This window comes from Hemitrygon akajei, chromosome 10 (assembly GCF_048418815.1).
Source record: "Hemitrygon akajei chromosome 10, sHemAka1.3, whole genome shotgun sequence".
NCBI lineage: Eukaryota > Metazoa > Chordata > Chondrichthyes > Myliobatiformes > Dasyatidae > Hemitrygon > Hemitrygon akajei.
In genome coordinates this window covers 106,890,011-106,908,952 of record NC_133133.1, presented here as the reverse complement: position 1 = coordinate 106,908,952, position 18,942 = coordinate 106,890,011, and the positions used below count along the sequence as shown (strand labels likewise).

Genomic DNA, 18,942 nt, shown 5'->3' with positions numbered 1-18,942 from the left:
ACTTTACAGAACCAGCAACCCAGGGTTCAATTCCTTCCTGCCGCCTGTAAGTAATTTGTATGTTCTTCCCATAACCACATAGGTTCCTTCAAGTGCTCCAGTTTTCTCCCACGTTCCAAAGATGTACGGTTTGTAGGTTAATTGATGATTGTAAAACGTCCTGTGATTAGACTGGGGTTAAATTGGGAGTTGCTGGACAGTGCAGCTTGAAGAGCCAGAAAGGCCACATTGTATCTCAATCAATCAATAAATAAATAAACATCATGAACAGTGTTGGGCCCCATATCTGAGGAAGCATTGGAGAGGGTTCAAAAGATGCTTATGAGAATGATTCTGGAAATGAAAGGATTGTGGCGACCCACTTACTAGCACACTCGAACCGGCTCACAAATAGCCAGCGTGCAGGCACAAAGACCAGGTCCGCAACAAAGGGAAAAAGCCTGCGGGGGTTTGTCAGTACGTGTCTCTTGGACCATCCGCGCCCGGGGAGGGCGGGATGAGGGAGACTTTAAAGCAAGGCTGTGGAGTTCGAATAAAACATTCTTTGATTGCAGTTTACCGACTCTGTGTCGTTATTTTAGCGCTGCGTGTAGCACACCGCTACAATTGGTGACCCCGACAGTCCAAACGATTTTTGGACCGGAGATGACCGACGCCGCATTTGTTCATGTGGTTTCGTTGAAACTGCCAAGCTTCTGGACGCTACGACCTCACCTCTGGTTCCAGCAAGCAGAAGCCCAATTCCACGTTCGGCAGATAACCTCAGAGGACACCCGTTACTACTACGTGGTGAGCTCCCTCGACCAGGACACAGCGGCCCAGGTTGTGGAGTTCGTACAGTCTCCCCCGGCGGACGGCAAGTACACGGAATTCAAAGCCCTGCTCCTAAGGACTTTCGGACTCTCACGCCGCGAGCGGACTGTCCAGCCTGTGGTCAGCTATGGCCAGCCTTTTGGGGACACAGCTGCACCACACCACTGCCTACCACCCACAGTCGAACGGCCTGGTGGAGTGTTTCCACCGTCACCTAAAGTCGGCTCTCATGGCCCGCCTGCGAGGAGCTAACTGGGCGGACGAGCTTCCCTGGGTCCTACTTGGCATCCGCACGGCACCCAAAGACGATCTGCACGCCTCGTCGGCCGAGTTGGTGTACGGTGCACCCCTGGTCGTCCCCGGGGAGTTCATACCAACCCCAAGGGGGCAAGAGGAAGAACCCGCAGCAGTCCTGGGCAGACTACGCGAGAGGCTCGGTGACCTGGCCCCCATACTCACGTCGCAGCATGGGCAGAACCCAACCTGCGTACCCAAAGACCTGCAGAACTGTAAGTTTGTGTTTGTACGAAGGGGCGGGCATCGGCCACCACTACAACGGCCCTACGAGGGGCCGTTTACGGTGATTAGGAACAACGGGTCCACGTTCGTGCTGGACGTTGGGGGGAGAGAGGAGGTTTTCACGGTGGACCGACTCAAACTGGCCCACGTGGACCTGGTGCAATTGGTCGAGTTTCCGGCACCGCGGCGCAGAGGCCAACCTCCCAAACAGGGTCCGGCCCAGACTGTGGACATTGGGGGGTGTATCGCCGGTTCTGGGGGGGAGTTAAGTGGCGACCCACTTACTAGCACACTCGAACCGGCTCACAATTAGCCAGCGTGCAGGCACAAAGGCCAGGTCCGCAACAAAGGGAAAAAGCCTGCGGGGGTTTGTGAGTACGTGTCTCTTGGACCATCCGCGCCTGGGGAGGGCGGGATGAGGGAGACTTTAAAGCAAGGCTGTGAAGTTCAAATAAAACATTCTTTGATTGCAGTTTACCGACTCCGTGTCGTTATTTTAGCGCTGCATGTAGCACACCGCTACAGGATTAACGTATGAGAAAGCATTGGATGGCTCTGGGCCTGTACTGGCAGGAGTTTAGAAGGACAGGGGATGTCATTGAAACCTCCAAAATACTGATGGGCACAGACAGAGTAGATGTGGAGAGGCTGTTTCCAGTAGCTGGTGAATCTGGGACCAGAGGGTACAGCTCAGAATAAAAGGACATCCCTTTAGAATAGAGATGAGAAGAAGTTCCTTTAGCCAGAGGGTGGTGACACTCATTGTTCATATGGCTCTCGAGGGCAAGTCATTGGGTATACTTGAAGGAGAAGTTATTAGGCTCCTGATTGGTAAGGGTATCAAAGGTTACAGGGAGTGGCAGGAGAATGGGGATGAGAAGGAATTATAAATTAACCATGATCGGATGGTAGAACAGACTTAGTGGTTCTAAAATTAAAGTCTTAGAACCTTACACCTTAAAACAAAAAACATCATAACCTTCACAGGCAATTAAGAAATGTTCTAACACATTGTCACTCATGTAATACTGGAGACAACCAGACAGAATGTCTCAGTAAACAAAAATTACAAAAAAAAAATCTGCAGATACCAGAAACTTAAAATGAAGGCATACATATGCTCCCACAAAAAGCAACATGATAATGTCTGGATTGTACTGTATGCTTTGATAATGTGACACCATCCATAACTTCTTTATTCTTCTTTGAAACAATGCCAGGAGATTATGGTTTATTTATTAGACAGTACAGGCAGGATTTTAACCTCCCAGGGTGCACCATTTCCTCTCACTGAAAAGTTAGAAGACATTTTTGTGTTTAATTCACCTGTGGGATTTGAACACGCAATGTCTGAACTCAAAGGGAGGAATTTATCACCTGAGCAATTGTTAACATAATGTGACGAGCTATGGGTGAGGGTACTACACACTCACCTTACAGCTGTTACTGGCTAAGATAATATTTCATCTCTTGGCATTGTATTCCACACTTATTCACCCAATATTACTCAGCATCCAATGCCTGGTTGCTGACAACACAGTAAATTGAAACCAGAATTATATCAGCTGATTGAGATTAAACAATATTATTCATTACTAGTACAGCACCAAAACAAAAATTGTCCAACAAAAAAAAAGAGCTGTGCAATTTGAGAAGTCATAGAAATGTGTGAATCATTAAGTATCGACTTGAAGCAAGACATTGTAAATTTATTATAGTTATCCTCATTCTTTACAGCACTGGGCGCAGCTTAAAACCAATATCGATAATACAGGAAGGACTAACCTCACAGGAGTAAAATTCAGTAATCATTAACTCCAAATATGTTCAAAATCTAAAATTATACTCGACATAACTACAAATGCTCTCAGTAACTCGCAACTAAGAGTGTTGTATCATTCTAATTTTTTCAGTACACTCCAGATTTCTTGGTGTAGTTTTCAATGAATATTCTACTAAATATTTTGCAAGAGTACCAATGGATATACCAAACATCCTTCACATAATCTCCATATATGCACAGATGTTTTTGTGTCAAGTTGGCACTGGAAAGGGTTGGTGAGAGCCAGCTGCAAAATTCCATCAAATAAAAGTTTGTTATCCTACCTCCAGCGTACATGACTGCAAGTGTCAGTGAAGAGATCCACGCAATTTCACTGTAGGAGGCATTAAAGATCGTCTGGATTTCTTTGAAGTACACAGTGATGGCTTTAGGAAATGCGTATGAAAATCCAATAGCGATGAAAGCTCCAATGACCACAGCCCATCCCCAGCCACCATCTGGAGGGACAATTTCCTGGGATGCCATCTTCCACTTCCACTTCTTCTTTCTTAACTGGAAGAAGCAAAAGTCTTTTTTTGTTAGAGAAGACAATAACCTGTTGTCTTTAGGTCAAATGCATTCTACAAGTTAAAAAGAAGCATGTTAGATGTTAAGACTATACCTGATATAATGTTTCTTTAATAGAGAGACTGTATCATAACATCAGGAAAAGTAGACTGATCTTTTCTGCTCTGCATTGATCAATATAAACACACACACTGTAGGAGGAGTTGTACCACGTCACACAAGAGATTGTATCACTGCACACACTGTTATTTAATTCATTTAAGTTATTGCATTCTCAACATATCAGCCCATTCACAAAATTATTGCTAAAAAAAAATAAAATTCAAATGACCACAGCCTGAGGAGATGAAAAAGCAAGATAAACTACAGGTCAATTTAAACCAGCTCCTTACAGCTTATCAGTGGTCTGAGCATACTAGTTAGACTCTCTTTCTAATTTAGGACTAAATTGCTAAATTAGGACAAGCCTGGAAATAAGACCCTTAGATGCATGTGACTTTTGCTTGGAAGTTAAATAAAAAATACGATTGGATCACAAGGACTGGAGTTTCTCTATAAATGGTCATTCAAGACTCAGAAGAACAGTAACTTTGTCCGAAGGTCAGCGATGAGGCAGCACAAAGCACAAAAGGCCAACACATACTTTTAATTCAACAGCATATTCATTTCCACAAGATTCCAATCAATACCATTCTGGCTCATCTCATTACCCGCACACACTTATGAATATTCTGCAGTCAACAGCTGTTGTGCACATTCTTATTAACAAAATTGCATCTCACCAAATGAATCAAGCCTGCTCAAGGTGACCTTCCTCAGTAACATTCAAGGACTCAACGTAATTCGTTGGCTGGTAATTTGACAACAGTCAGAATTCACCTTAGAGTCAAACGTGCCACTGGGCAGAGTTGACAAAATTATTTATTTGGCTCATGTTAGCACTTCACTCAAATCTTAAAATATTGTACACTTTGGAGGTGCTTTTCATTTCTCTCTACTTTTCCTGAGGGGTAGTGACTCTTGCTGAATTAAATCCTCCTAAATGACCAGGATGAGGCTCATTATCATTGACATATGTCGTGAATTTTTACCAGCCTCTGCATCCAGCATATAATTCTCCGAAACCTCTGCCACCTCCAACTGGATCCCACCACCAAGCACATCTTTCCCTTACTGCCACTTTCTGTTTCCCGCAGGAATCGCTCCCTACATGACTCCCTTGTCCATTCGTTTCCCCCCCCCCCCCACACTGATCTCCCTCCTGGCACTTATCCTTGCAAGCAGAACAAGTGCTAACTTGCCCCTACACCTCCTCCCTCACTACCATTCAGAGACCCAAACTGTCTGTCCAGGTGAGGCAACACTTCACCTGTGAGTCTTTTGGAGTCATACACTGTGCCCGGTGCTCCCGGTGTGGCCCCCTGTATATCAGCGAGACATGATGTTGATTGGGAGACTGCTTCACTAAGCATCTATGCTCCATCCACCAGAAAAAGCAGAATATCCCAGTGAGCACCCATTTTAATTCCACTTCCCACTCTCATTCCGATATGTCCATCCATGGCCTCCTGCACTGTCGTGATGAGGCCACACTTAGGTTGGAGGAACAACACATTAAATTCTGTCTGGGTAGTCTCCAACCTGATGGCATGAACATTGATTTCTCAAACGTCCGGTAATGCCCACCACCCCCGCCACTTCCCATCCCTTTTCCCTCTCTCACTTCATCGGACCAATCAACTTCCCAGCTCTTTACTTCATCCCTCCCCCTCTAGGTTTCACCCATCGCCTGGTGTTTCTCTCTCCCTTCCCCCCACCTTTTAAATCTACTCCCTAGCTTTTTTTCTCCAGGCCTGCCCAAGGTTTTCGGCCCAAAACGTCGACTGTACTCTTTTCCACAGTTGCTGCCTGGCCTGCTGAGTTCTTCCAGCATTTTGTGTGTATTTGTCGTGAAGTTTGTTGCTTTGTGCCAGCAGTACAAATGAAGACAAAACATTACTGTAAGTTACAAAATAAATAAATGGTGGAAGAGACAACTGTTGAGGTAGTGTTCATGGACTGTTCAGAAATCTGATGGCGGAGGGAAAGAAGCTGTATTAAAGCTTTGAATGTGGGTCCACAGAATCAGAATCAGGTTTAATATCACTGGCATATGTCATGAAATTTGCTGTTTTTCAGCAACAGTACTTCGCAATATATAATAATAAAAGCACTAAATTACAAGAATTTTTTAAATTAAGTATACAGTGCAAAAAGAAAGCAAAACAATATTGAGGAAGTGTCCATGGGTTCAGTGTCCATTCAGAAATCTGATGGCAGAGGGGAAGGAGCTGCTCATGAAACATTGAGTGTGTGTCTTCAGACTCCTGTACCTCCTCCTTGATGGTAGCAATGAGAAGAGGGCATTCCTGGGTGATGAGGGTCCATTGTGATGGATGCCGCCTTTTTGAGGCATCATCTTTTGAAGATGTCCTCGATGCTGGGGAAGCTATTGCCCATGATGGAGCTGACTGAGTTTGCAACTTGCTGCAGCTTTTTCCGATCCTTTGCAGTGGCCCCTATATAGCAGATGGTGATGCAACCAGTTAGAATGCTCTCCACGGTACATCTGTTGAGTGTCTAATCAAGGTACAGTAGATTGTGAGGCCAACAGTCTATCTTATCATACAAGATCTTATCATACAATCGCAGCAAGAGGCGGAGAGCGAAGAGGTAAAAGAAGCTCAGAGAGAAGCTGTTTTTTTTAACTGATCGCGGCAAAGAGGCTAGACAGTGCAGGCGCGTGACGTAGCTCGCCAAAGGTTTAAAAAGGAGAGGAAGTTTTCAACGGTTATTTAAATCGCAGCAAGAGGCGGTGTGGTGAACTACATATACCTGTCTGGACACGACCCCCCCCCCCCCCCGCTGACTGCTCCTGTGGCTCCTCCCACAGACCCCTGTATAAAGGCGATTGGAGGCACGGCTCCTCCCTCAGTCTCCAGGATGTCGTGTGGGGATCTCTTGCTGCTGACTGCTCTCTTCCAGTGAATAAAAGCCTATACCTCGCCTCACGTCTCCGAGAGTTATTGATGGTGCATCAATTTTATTCGCTGGAAGTTTTAAAACATGGAGAGTATTTTACGTCCGGAAAAATTAGACTTGGACCCTCAAGCTCCAGAAGCAGCTCTTGCCTTTGAACTCTGGCTTGCATGCTTCCAATCATACTTTGAAGTGATTCCCGTGACTGAGCCTGCCACAATGCACAAAATCCTCCTTTCCAGAGTCAGTCCGAAAGTATTCTCCCTTATCAGGGACCTGCCGACCTACCAAGGGGCACTGGACGCCCTCAAAAGACAGTACCTGCGGCCGGTGAACACCGTCTACGCAAGACATTGCTTAGCAACGCGGCAGCAGCGGACCGCAGAGTCAAGCGGGGAGTTTGTCCGGGCCCTACTGACACTCGTGCGGGCCTGCGACTGCAGGGGACTGATGGCGGAACAGCATGCGGAGCTCCTGGTACGAGACGCCTTCGTTACGGGGATCAGGTCAGTGTACGTGCGCCAGCGGCTGCTGGAAAACACCGACCTTACCTTACGCTCGGCGATCGAGCTGGCCGACACGCTGGAGGCTGCTCTGCACAACGCTGACGCTGTCCACCCGCACGATCCCCCGCCGGTTCCATGGACACTGCAGACCCCGCCACCCGCGAGCGAATCGACCTCAGCTGCTGCAAGTCGCAAGTCCACACAGTGTTACTTCTGCGCACTCGAAAAGCACCCCCAAAAGCGCTGCCCGGCTCGAGAAGCTACCTGCTCCAGTTGCGGAAAGAAGGGCCATTTCTCCAAGGTCTGTAAGTCTGAACCACGAGGTTCTTGACCAGGGACTGCCAAGTCTGCGCTGAGTGCAAACCGCATTTCTACCGTCCTGACAAGGCACAACTTATCAAGGCCGCCCACCCCTTTGAGCGACTGAGTGTTGACTTTAAGGGCCCCCTTCCCTCCACCGACCGCAATGTCTACTTTCTCAACATTATCGACGAGTACTCACGGTTCCCCTTTGCCATCCCCTGCCCCGACACCACTGCCACGTCCGTCATAAAAGCCCTGCGCCAGCTCTTCACTCTGTTCAGATATCCCTGCTATATCCACAGTGATAGAGGGTCCTCCTTTATGAGTGACGAGCTGTGCCAGTACCTGCTGGCTAGGGGCATTGCTACTAGTAGGACCACAAGCTATAATCCCCAGGGAAATGGACAGGTGGAGAGGGAGAGTGCCACAGTGTGGAAGGCCACACTTTTAGCCCTTAAGTCAAAGGGGTTGTCGGTCTCTCGATGGCAGGAGGTCCTCCCCGAGGCACTCCACTCCATCCGCTCCCTGTTATGTACGTCCACCAATGCCACCCCTCATGAACGCCTCTTTTCTTTTCCCAGGAAGTCTGCCACTGGGACCACCCTCCCGGCTTGGCTGATGTCCCCAGGGCCAGTGCTGCTCCGGAAACATGTATGGAGCAATAAATACTCCCCGCTGGTCGAGAGGGTTCACCTTCTTCATGTGAACCCACAGTATGCATACGTGGTCTTACCTGATGGGCGGGAGGACACGGTCTCCGTCCGCGACCTGGCACCCACAGGAGCAGCAGACCACTATCCCGAACACTATGAACCCCGTACCCACCGAGGTGTATACCCACCTGACACCGCGCACACCAAGCCCTACACAGACTCCTCACGACACTCCCATACCGGGCGCCTCGCACATGCATGAGGGATCACTGACGCCTAACGGGCTGACACCTCAAGTCAGGCCGGAGCCAGCACAACCACCGTCTCCGGTGCAATCACCACCGGTGCTACGTAGATCGCAGCGACAGACTCGACCACCTGATAGACTTGACCTGTAAATATACTTATCAGAAACTTCGCCCCATGGGGACTCTCTTTTAAAACAAAGGAGGGGTGAATGTGGTAAACTATGTACACCTGTCTGGACACGACCCCCTCTGCTGACTGCTCCTGTGGCTCCTCCCACAGACCCCTGTATAAAGGCGATTGGAGGCACGGCTCCTCCCTCAGTCTCCAGGATGTTGTGTGGGGATCTCTTGCTGCTGACTGCTCTCTTCCAGCGAATAAAAGCCTATACCTCGCCTCACGTCTCCGAGAGTTATTGATGGTGCATCAGGCGGAGAGTGAAGAGGTAAAAGAAGCTCGGAGAGAAGCTTATTTTAACTGATCGCGGCAAAGAGGCTAGACTGCGCAGGGGTGACATAGCGCGCCAAAGGTTTAAAAAGGAAGACCGCCGTATACAGCAGCCATCATCGGAGTGGACTGAGGCAGAGTGGGTCGGCTTTGGCTCAATCAGGCTTCGGCGAGAACAGGCAGAGGCGAGGTTTGAACGGGGCACAACTGCACGAGTGCGTGAAAGTCGGCCCGTGAGGCAACGGGAGAATTTAAATAGCCAGCAGAGGCTGAGTATGAGCTTCACTCCAGGTGAGGTAAGGCCGGGTAAGCTCCTTTAATTAATCTAATTAGCTTAGGAGTGGGTAATGGAGGCAGCAGTTAGGGCAGTCGAGTGCTCCGTTTGCAGTATGTGGGAAGTCAGGGCGAGCACAGCTGTCCCTGATGACTACACCTGCGAAAGGTGCATCCAGCTGCAGCTCCTGACAAACCGTGTTAGGGAACTGGAGCTGGAGCTGGATGAACTTCGGGTCATTCAGGAGGCAGAGGCAGAAATAGACAGGAGTTTCAGGGAGATAGTCACCCCTAGGAGTCAGGAGACAGGTAGTTGAGTGACTGCCAGGAGAGGGAAGGGGAATAGACAGGAAGAGCAGAGCACCCCTGTGGCCATTCCAATCAACAATAAGTATACTATTTTGGATACTGTTGGTGGGGACGACCTACCAGGGACAAGTTGTAGTGTTTGCATCTCTGGCACCGAGACTGGACCCTCAGCTCAGAAGGGAAGGAGGGAAAAGAGGAGAGCAGTAGTGATAGGGGATTGATAGTTAGGGAAACAGACAGAAGGTTCTGTGGAAGAGATCGAGAATCCTGGATGGTCTGTTGCCTCCCTGGTGCCAGGGTCCGTGATATCTCAGATCGAGTTCTCACTATTCTCAAGAGAGAGAGTGAGCAGCCAGATGTTGTGGTCCATGTAGGGATCAATGATGTGGGTAGGAAGAGTGAGGAGGTCCTGAAAGGTGAGTTTAGGGAGTTAGGTGCCAAGTTAAAGGACAGGACCTCCAGGATAGCAATCTCAGGATTGCTACCAGTGCCACATGCAGGTGGGTTTAGAAATAGTAAGATAGTGCAGATCAACACGTGGCTGAAGATATGGTGCAGGAGGGAGGGCTTCAGATTTATAGATAATTGGGCAGTTTTCCAGGGAAGGTGGGACCTGTTCCGGTGGGACTGTTTACATCTGAACTGGAGGGGGACAAGTATTTTTGCAGGTAGGTTTGCTGGAGAGGCTCCAGTGGATTTAAACTAGATATGAGGGGGGTGGGGAACCAGAGTGTAGGAACAGATGTATGGGAGAAGGAAGAAAAAGAAGACAGTAAAGTTCTTTGTACTGTTAGAGATAAACAGAGAGGAAGAGGTGGAGAATTTCTTAAATGCATTTATTTTAATGCTAGGAGCATTGTAAGAAAGGTGGATGAGCTTAGAGCATGGATTGATACCTGGAAATATGATGTTGTAGCTATTAGTGAAACATGGTTGCAGGAGGGGTGTGATTGGCAACTAAATATTCCTGGATTTCGTTGCTTCAGGTGTGATAGAATCGGAGGGACAAGAGGGGGAGGTGTTGCATTGCTTGTCAGAGAAAATATTACAGCGGTGCTCTGGCAGGATAGATCAGAGAGCTTGTCTGGGGAGGCTATTTGGGTGGAATTGAGGAATGGGAAAGGTGTAATAACACTTTAAGGAATATAAAGAATGTAAGAAGAATCCTAAGAATTAAGTTAGAAAAGCTAAAAGAAGATAGGAGGTTGCTTTGGCAAATAAGGTGAAAGTAAATCCGAAGGGTTTCTACAGTTATATTAATAGCAAAAGGATAATGAGGGATAAAATTGGTCCCTTAGAGAATCAGAGTGGACAGCTATGTGTGGAGCCAAAAGAGATGGGGGAGATTTTGAGCAATTCTTTTTCTTTGGTGTTCACAAAGGAGAAGGATATTGAATTGTGTAAGGTAAGGGAAACAAGTAGGGAAGTTATGGAAACTATGATGATTAAAGAGGAGGAAGTACTGGCACTTTTAAGGAATATAAAAGTGGATAAATCTCCGGGTCCTGACAGGATAATCCCTAGGACCTTGGGGGAGGTTAGTGTAGAAATAGCAGGGGCTCTGACAGAAATATTTCAAACGTCATTAGAAACGGGGATGGTGCCGGAGGATTGGCATATTGCTCATGTGGTTCCGTTGTTTAAAAAGGGTTCTAACAATAAACCTAGCAATTATAGGCCTGTCAGTTTGACGTCAGTGGTGGGTAAATTAATGGAAAGTATTCTTAGAGATGGTATATATAATTATCTGGATAGGTAGGGACTGATTAGGAACAGTCAACATGGATTTGTGCGTGGAAGGTCATGTTTGACAAAACTTATTTAATTTTTTGAAGAGGTTACGAGGAATGTTGACGAGGGTAAAGCAGTGGATGTTTTCCATATAGACTTCAGTAAGGCCTTTGACAAGGTTCCGCACGGAAGGTTAGTTAAGAAGGTTCAATCATTAGGTATTAATATTGAAGTAGTAAAATGGATTCAACAGTGGCTGGATGGGAGATGCCAGAGAGTAGTGGTGGATAACTGTTTGTCAGGTTGGAGGCAGGTGACTAGTGGTGTGCCTCAGGGATCTGTACTGGGTCCAATGTTGTTTGTCGTATACATTAATGATCTGGATGATGGGGTGGTAAATTGGATTAGTAAGTATGCAGATGATACTAAGGTAGGTGGCGTTGTGGATAATGAAGTAGGTTTTCAAAGTTTGCGGAGAGATTTAGGCCAGTTAGAAGAGTGGGCTGAGGGATGGCAGATGGAGTTTAATGCTAATAAGTGTGAGGTGTTACATTTTGGTAGGAATAATCCAAATAGGACATACATGGTAAATGGTAGGGCATTGAAGAATACAGTAGAACAGAGTGATCTAGGAATAATGGCGCATAGTTCCCTGAAGGTGTAATCGCATGTGGATAGGGTGGTGAAGAAAGCTTTGGTATGCTGGCCTTTATAAATCAGAGCATTGAGTATAGGAGTTGGGATGTATTGTTAAAATTGTACAAGGCATTGGTAAGACTGAATTTGGAGCATTGTGTACAGTTCCGGTCACCGAATTATAGGAAAGATGTCAACAAAATAGAGAGAGTACAGAGAAGATTTACTAGAATGTTACCTGGGTTTCAGCACCCAAGTTACAGGGAAAGATTGTTCACCATTACATCTGGTGGATTTGCAATCTGGCCTGATATTTCAGTTAGAACACCATAGCGGTTAGCACAATGCTTTACAGAGCCAGCGATTTCCGATCAAGGTTCAAACCTGCCAGTTTGCACGTTCTCCCGTGACAACGTGGGTTTTCTCTGGGTGCTCTGGTTTACAACAGAACAAACATCAGATTCAGACCCTTCGGCCCATGATATGCTGTCCCTTAAACCTACTCCAAGATCCACCTGATCCTTCCCTCCTACACAGCCCATAACCCTCTGTTTCTCTATTGCCCATGTGCCTAACTGAGATTCTCTTAAATATCTCTAAGCTGGTGCCTCCATCATCCCCCTCAGCAGTGCAAACATTCTTTTCAACATTTTAAGCAAGATTAGTGTATTATTTTTGTTTCGTACAATTTTAGAGTGAAAAAAATGAAAGGAGCACCATGTAAAAGTTTGGGCACCCCAAGAGATTTAAGCTCTCAGATAACTTTTACCAAGGTCTCAGATCTTAGCTTATTAGGGCTATGGCTTGTTCACAGTCATCATTAGGAAAGGGCAGGTTATGCAAATTTCAAAGCTTCATAAATACCCTGACTCCTCAAACCTTGTCCCAACAATCAGCAGCCATGGGCTCCTCTGAGCAGCTGCCTAGCACTCTGAAAATTGAAATAAATGATGTCCACAAAGCAGGAGAAGGCTATAAGAAGATAGCAAAGCATTTTCAGGTAGCCGTTTCCTCAGTTCATAATGCAATTAAGAAATGGCAGTGAACAGGAACGGTGGAGGTCAAGTTGAGGTCTGGAAGACCAAGAAAACTTTCTGAGAGAGCAATTCATAGAATTGCTAGAAAGGCAAATCAAAACCCGTGTTTGACTGTAAAAGACCTTCAGGAAGATTTATCAGACTCTGGAGTGGTGGTGCACTGTTCTACTGTGCAGCAACACCTGCACAAATATGATCTTCATGGAAGAGTCATCAGACGAAAACCTTTCCTGTGTCCTGACCACAAAATTCAGCATCAGAAGTTTGCAAAGGAACATCTAAACAAGCCTGATGCACTTTGGATACAAGTCCTGTGGACTGATGAAGTTAAAATAGAACTGTTTGGCCGCAATGAGCAAAGGTATATTTGGAGAAAAAAGGGAGCAGAATTTCATGAAAAGAACACCTCTCCAACTGTTAAGCACGGGGGTGGATCGATCATGATTTGGGCTTGTGTTGCAGCCAGTGGCATGGGGAACATTTCACTGGTAGAGGGAAGAATGAATTCAATTAAATACCAGCAAATTCTAGAAACAAACTCACTGTCTATAAAAACGCTGAAGATAAAAAGAGGATGGCTTCTACAACAGGATAATAATCCTAAACACACCTCAAAATCCACAATGGACTACCTCAAGCTGAAGGTTTTGCCATGGCCCTCACAGTCCCCCGACCTAAACATCATTGAAAATCTGTGGATAGTCCTCAAAAGAGCAGTGCATGCAAGACGGCCCAAGAATCTCACAGAACTCGAAGCCTTTGGCAAGGAAGAATAGGTGAAAATCCCCCAAACAGGAACTGAAAGACTCTTAGCTGGCTGCAGAAAGCGTTTACAAGCTGTGATACTTGCCAAAGGGAGTGTTACTAACTTTATGCCTTTTGGAAATCAGGTCATCTTTTACTCACTTAGCTATTCACACTAACAGAAATTTTGACCGGGGGTGCCCAAACTTACGCATGCTGCTGTACCACACCCACCTGCATGAATACAAGATCATCTGCAGATGCTGAAAATCCAAAGCAACACACACAAAATGTTAGCGAAACTCAGCAGGTCTGGCAACATCTACGGAAAAGAGTAGTCAATGTTTCAGACCCTTCTTCAGGATTGAGAAGGAGCGGGGAAGATGCCAGAAAAAAAAGGTGGGGGGTGGGGAAAGTGGCCAACTAGAAGGTGATAGGTGAAGCCAAGTGGGTGGGAAAGGTCAAGGACTGGAGTAGGAATCTGAGAGGAGAGTAGAGTGGACCATAGAAGGGGAAGGAGAAAGGGATACAGGGGAAGTAATAGGCAGGTGAGAAGAAGTAAAAGATCAGAGTGGGGAAAAGAGGGGGGGATTTGTACACTGGAAGGAGAAATCAGTGTTCATGCCATCACGTTGGAGTGTACCCAGATGAAATATAAGGTGTTGTTCCTCACCTCTCAGGGTGGCCTCTTCCTGGCACAAGAGGCGGCCATGGATCGACATGTCACACCAGACATGGAAATCAGAATTAAAACTTTTTGGTCAGAGGAACGTCCCACTTATGACAGATGGTGTGGAGGTGCCCAACAATATGGTTCCGCAATTTACGGTGGGCCTCACCAGTGTAGAGGAGGCCACATCTGGAGCACCGGATACAACAGTTGACCTTAGTAGGCTTGTAGGTGATGTGTTGCCTCACCTGGAAGGACTGTTTGGGGCCCTGAATGGACATGCAGGAGGAGATGAATAGGCAAGTGTAGCACTTTGGCCACTTGCAGGGATAAGTGCCAGAAGGAGGTTAGTGGGGATTGATGAATGGACGAGGGAATGGGAGAGGATCTCTACAGAAAGTGGCAAGGGGAAGGAGATAAAGATATATGGTAGGGTCACTGCATAAATTGCATTTTTCCAAAATGACTGAATTGATGACATTTGTGAGTCCATCTACAGTACTGTACAAAAGTCTTAGGCTTAGTTTGTAATCCTGGCAGGAGCAAAGGATGTTGGGAATGGTAAGGGCAGAGTGTCGCTGGAGTGGTGTGGGACAGGTGGCAGAGAAGGAGTGCCAGGGCAGGGGGCTGGCATGTCTGCAAACACACCCAGCTTTGAGATAGCAGGTAAGATCATTTGATTTCAAACAATTGGTTTGGAGCAGGTAGTTTTGAGGAAGTAGAGAGGCTTTAGAAGGACTTAGGCAGATTAGGAAAATGAGCAAAGAAGTTACTTCATCTAAACTACCTGTCCCTCCACCTATCTTCATATCGTCTGCAAACTTTACAACAAAGCCATCAATTCTGTCATCCAAATTATTCTGTCATCCTAAAGGATCGATCCCAACACAGACCCCTGTAAAACACCAGTAGTCACTGGTAGTCAACCAGAAAAGGCTCCCCTTATTCCCACTCTTTGCCTCCTGCCAATCAGCCACTGCTTTATCCATGCTAGAATTTCTCCTGTACTCCCATGGACTTAGAGCTTGTTAAGCAGCCTCATGTGTGGCACCTTGTTAAAGGCCTTCTGAAAATCCAAATACACAACTTCATCCAATTCTCCTTTGTCTCTCCTGCTTGTTATTTCTTCAAAGAATTCCAGCTGATTTGTCAGATGGAATATAATGTGCATGTTGGTAGAAGAAATGGAAGGTTGATTATTTTCTGAATGAGAAAAGATACAAAAAAAACTGAGGTGCAAAGGATCTTGGGTGTCCTTGTGCAGGATTCGCAAAAGGTTAATTTGCCAGTTGAGTCTGTAGTGAAGAAGGCAAATGCAATGTTAGTATTCGTTCCAAGAGGACTAGATATAAAAGCAAGGATGTAATGTTGAGACTTTATAAAGCAATGGTGAATCTCACTTGGACTATTGTGAGTAGTTTCAGGCTCCTTGTCTTAGAAAGGATGTGCTGAAACTGGACAGGGTTCAAAGGAGGTGCACAAAAATCATTCCAGCATTGAATGGTTTGTCATATGAAGAGCATCTGATAGCTCTGGGCCTGTATTCACTAGAATTCAGAATGCCATGTGACATCATTGAAATCTATTGAATGGTGAAAAGCCTCAATAGAGTGAATGTGAAGAGGATGTTTCCTATGGCGGGAGAGTCTAAGATCAGAGGACACAACCTCATAGAGGGGCATTCCTTAGGACATAGATGAGGAAATTCATTAGCCAGAGAGTGGTGAATCTGGGGAATTCTTTGCCATAGGTAGCTGCGGAGGCCAAGTCTTTATGTATATTTGGAGGCAGAGGTTGATAGATTCTTGATTTGTCAGGGTATGAAGGGATACGGGGAGAAGGTAGGAGATTGGGGTTAAGAGGAAAATTGGTTCAGCCAGAATGAAATTTCAGAGCAGATTTGATGGACCAAATGACCTAATTCTGCTCCTATATCTTATGGTTGTGTGGTCTTAAGTATAAAGTGAGGGTAAATTGTGGGCATGTTATGTTGGGCATATATGAAACATGGAGACATTTGCGGGTTGCCCAGCAGAATCCTCGCTGATTTGATTTGATTTGACGCAAACAATGTATTTCACATACACCAACAGAATCAACAAACTCATTCATAAGGCCAGTGATGTTGTAGCGGTGGAACTGGACTCTCTGACGGTGGTGTCTGAAAAGAGATGCTGTCCAAGTTGCATGCCATCTTGGACAATGTCTCCCATCCACTCCATTATGTACTGGTTAGGCACAGGAGTACATTCAGCCAGAGACTCATTCCACTGAGATGTAACACTGAGCGTCATAGGAAGTCATTCCTGCCTGTGGCCATCAAACTTTACAACTCCTCCCTCGGAGTGTCAGACACCCTGAGCCAATAGGCTGGTCCTGGACTTATTTCCACTTGGCATAATTAACTTATTATTATTTAATTATTTATAGTTTTATATTGATATATTTCTACACTATTCTTGGTTGGTGCGACTGTAACAAAACCCAATTTCCCTCGGGATCAATAAAGTATGTCTGTCTGTCTGTCACTGTGTGTTTCGATGTACCTGTGACAAATAAAGCTAATCTTTTCTCATTTAAAATATTAAATTTCCAGTTTCTTGATAAGCAATATTAGCGGACTGGTGTCATAAAATAACCTCTGATGTACATCTTTTATATTAATTCAATAAATCTTATCCTAAAATATCTTATCTTATAGTAAATCTTTTTTCACAATTATCGGGGCAATCGAACAGCAATCAAATTACCTATTCAATTCTACAGAGATTCAATAGAAGTTTTGAAAACAACTGTAACATTTGTCAGAATTTCACTGCTCTCAGTGAAACCACAGCTCTATCATGGCACCCCATTTGACTCACTTGTGAAACCGTTTATGGCAAGCCCTAAAAGTGGGGCAGGCAGTTGCTTAATGGCTGACCAAGAACAGTTCTGGCAATGTCGACTTTTCATCCCATGTTAAACTCTTTTTCTCAAACGAGATGCAGGACTGGAACAGCAGACATGACAGTTCCATCTCCTGTAATACATCTGCAGCCCTTGTTCCTGGTCAGCCTCCTTTGAACTGCTTTCAGCCGGTCTGCAGGTATAATGGGGCAAATATTATACAGTTCACATCACTGTTCAAAAAATTAATCAGGCCAAGAGGTTGTTTCATGAAACTAAGTTATGGTATTCTTTAAGACTAGATTTTCATAGCTTTATGTAGTAAATCTTTTACAATGTCTACATTTTATTGGATATTGTAACCAGGTTGCAAAGCGACGAGTCATGTTTGCTGATCATATAAAAGATATCAATGCCAGATTATTATCTGAAGGACTAACAAGGACAGCCAGCGTTCTGTGGGAAAGAACCCTCATACCTTACTTAGGACTAGCAATATACCTGCATGTTTACAATGAACGCAGCACAACACCAGAGAGAAATGTTTATGTATGGCAAGACTACCCTAATTGAAAGATTGTTTCAGACAGAGGCAGGAATTCAACACAATCCGCAAAAAGAAAACTCTTGCAAAATTGAAAACTGAGGCAGAAAGTATCACCTATAACATGGCAAAAGAACGACACAAAGCTACAGCAACACGACAGTAGTGAAACTATTGCAAGATGTGAGTTCTCCCAAATACAGTGCAGTCGGGTTTAAAAATATCACAGAGACATATAAATAACTGGAGCTTGATGGGTTCATTAATTGGGGTTAAGTATTACTTGTTACAAATCCATGCTGTCATTAATGGACAATAATATCTCATTAGAATTCAATCCCAGTGCGTAGAATGTCCTGAACCACATGGCTATTCCAAGGGCCCGAAACATTGTTGAGGACTCCCACCAGCCATCCCACAATCCTTTTGACCCACTACCGTCGAGAAGGAGGGACAGGAGCATCAGGACCAGGACTGCTGGACTGGGTAACAGCTTCTTCCATCAAGGTATGAGACTAATGAATACCCTGCCACCACTGAGGTCTCACCAGAACAGTAAGATGTTTACTGTACTATTGAGTGTTTACTGTTTTTTGTTTACTTCTGCTGCCTACTACAAGTATTTTGTATTATTTTTATCAGTGTAATTGTGGTAATGTTTTGTTTAATGTGAGGTATGTTTTCTAGTTGCACATGGTCCAGAGGAACGTGTTTCATTTGGTTACATATACTGTATGGACAGTCAGTTGACAATAAAGTTGAACTTGAACTGATGTGAGGCATTTCCATGGTGCTGTCAGATGGAGTTAAACTTATAACATTGAATGAACGACAATTCCTTTTCAGTTGAGATATGGTGATCACCTGCCTCCAGACAAAAGTCACAGGAACTGTTAAAATAACTTTACAGAATTGCTTGTTCTTTATACTCTTCACAAACCTGAGGTCATAGAACATAGAAACATAGAAAACCTACAGCACAATACAGGCCCTTCGGCCCACAAAGTTATGGCAAACATGTCCCTACTTTAAAAATTACTAGGGTTACCCATAGCCCTCTATTTTTCTAAGCTCCATGTACTATCTAAAAGTCATGCAATATTCTGCTGTCCACACCCTTATACCTTATATAGAAAAAGAAACACAGCCTCTTGTTATAATTTAAACCTTTCAGTTCAAGCATCGTTCTCGTGATTCATTTCTGCACCCCTTTTTACCGTAATCACATCCTTCCTACCGCCTGCTGACTAGAAC

The 18,942-nt window shown here is 45.3% G+C and overlaps 1 protein-coding gene across 3 annotated transcripts in view; it reads right to left on the bottom strand.

Annotated features, from left to right (window-relative positions):
- The window catches only part of LOC140734571 (monocarboxylate transporter 2-like), a 232,884-nt gene that overhangs the window by 150,418 nt on the left and 63,524 nt on the right, over nt 1–18,942 (bottom strand). For 2 of the 3 annotated variants that reach the window (XM_073058725.1, XM_073058727.1), the window contains one exon: nt 3,439–3,667. In XM_073058725.1, the coding sequence (XP_072914826.1) occupies nt 3,439–3,667 (229 nt within the window). Of the gene's footprint in view, nt 1–3,438; nt 3,668–3,776; nt 3,879–18,942 lie in introns of those variants that run through there. The other variant, XM_073058726.1, reaches the window with a different exon arrangement.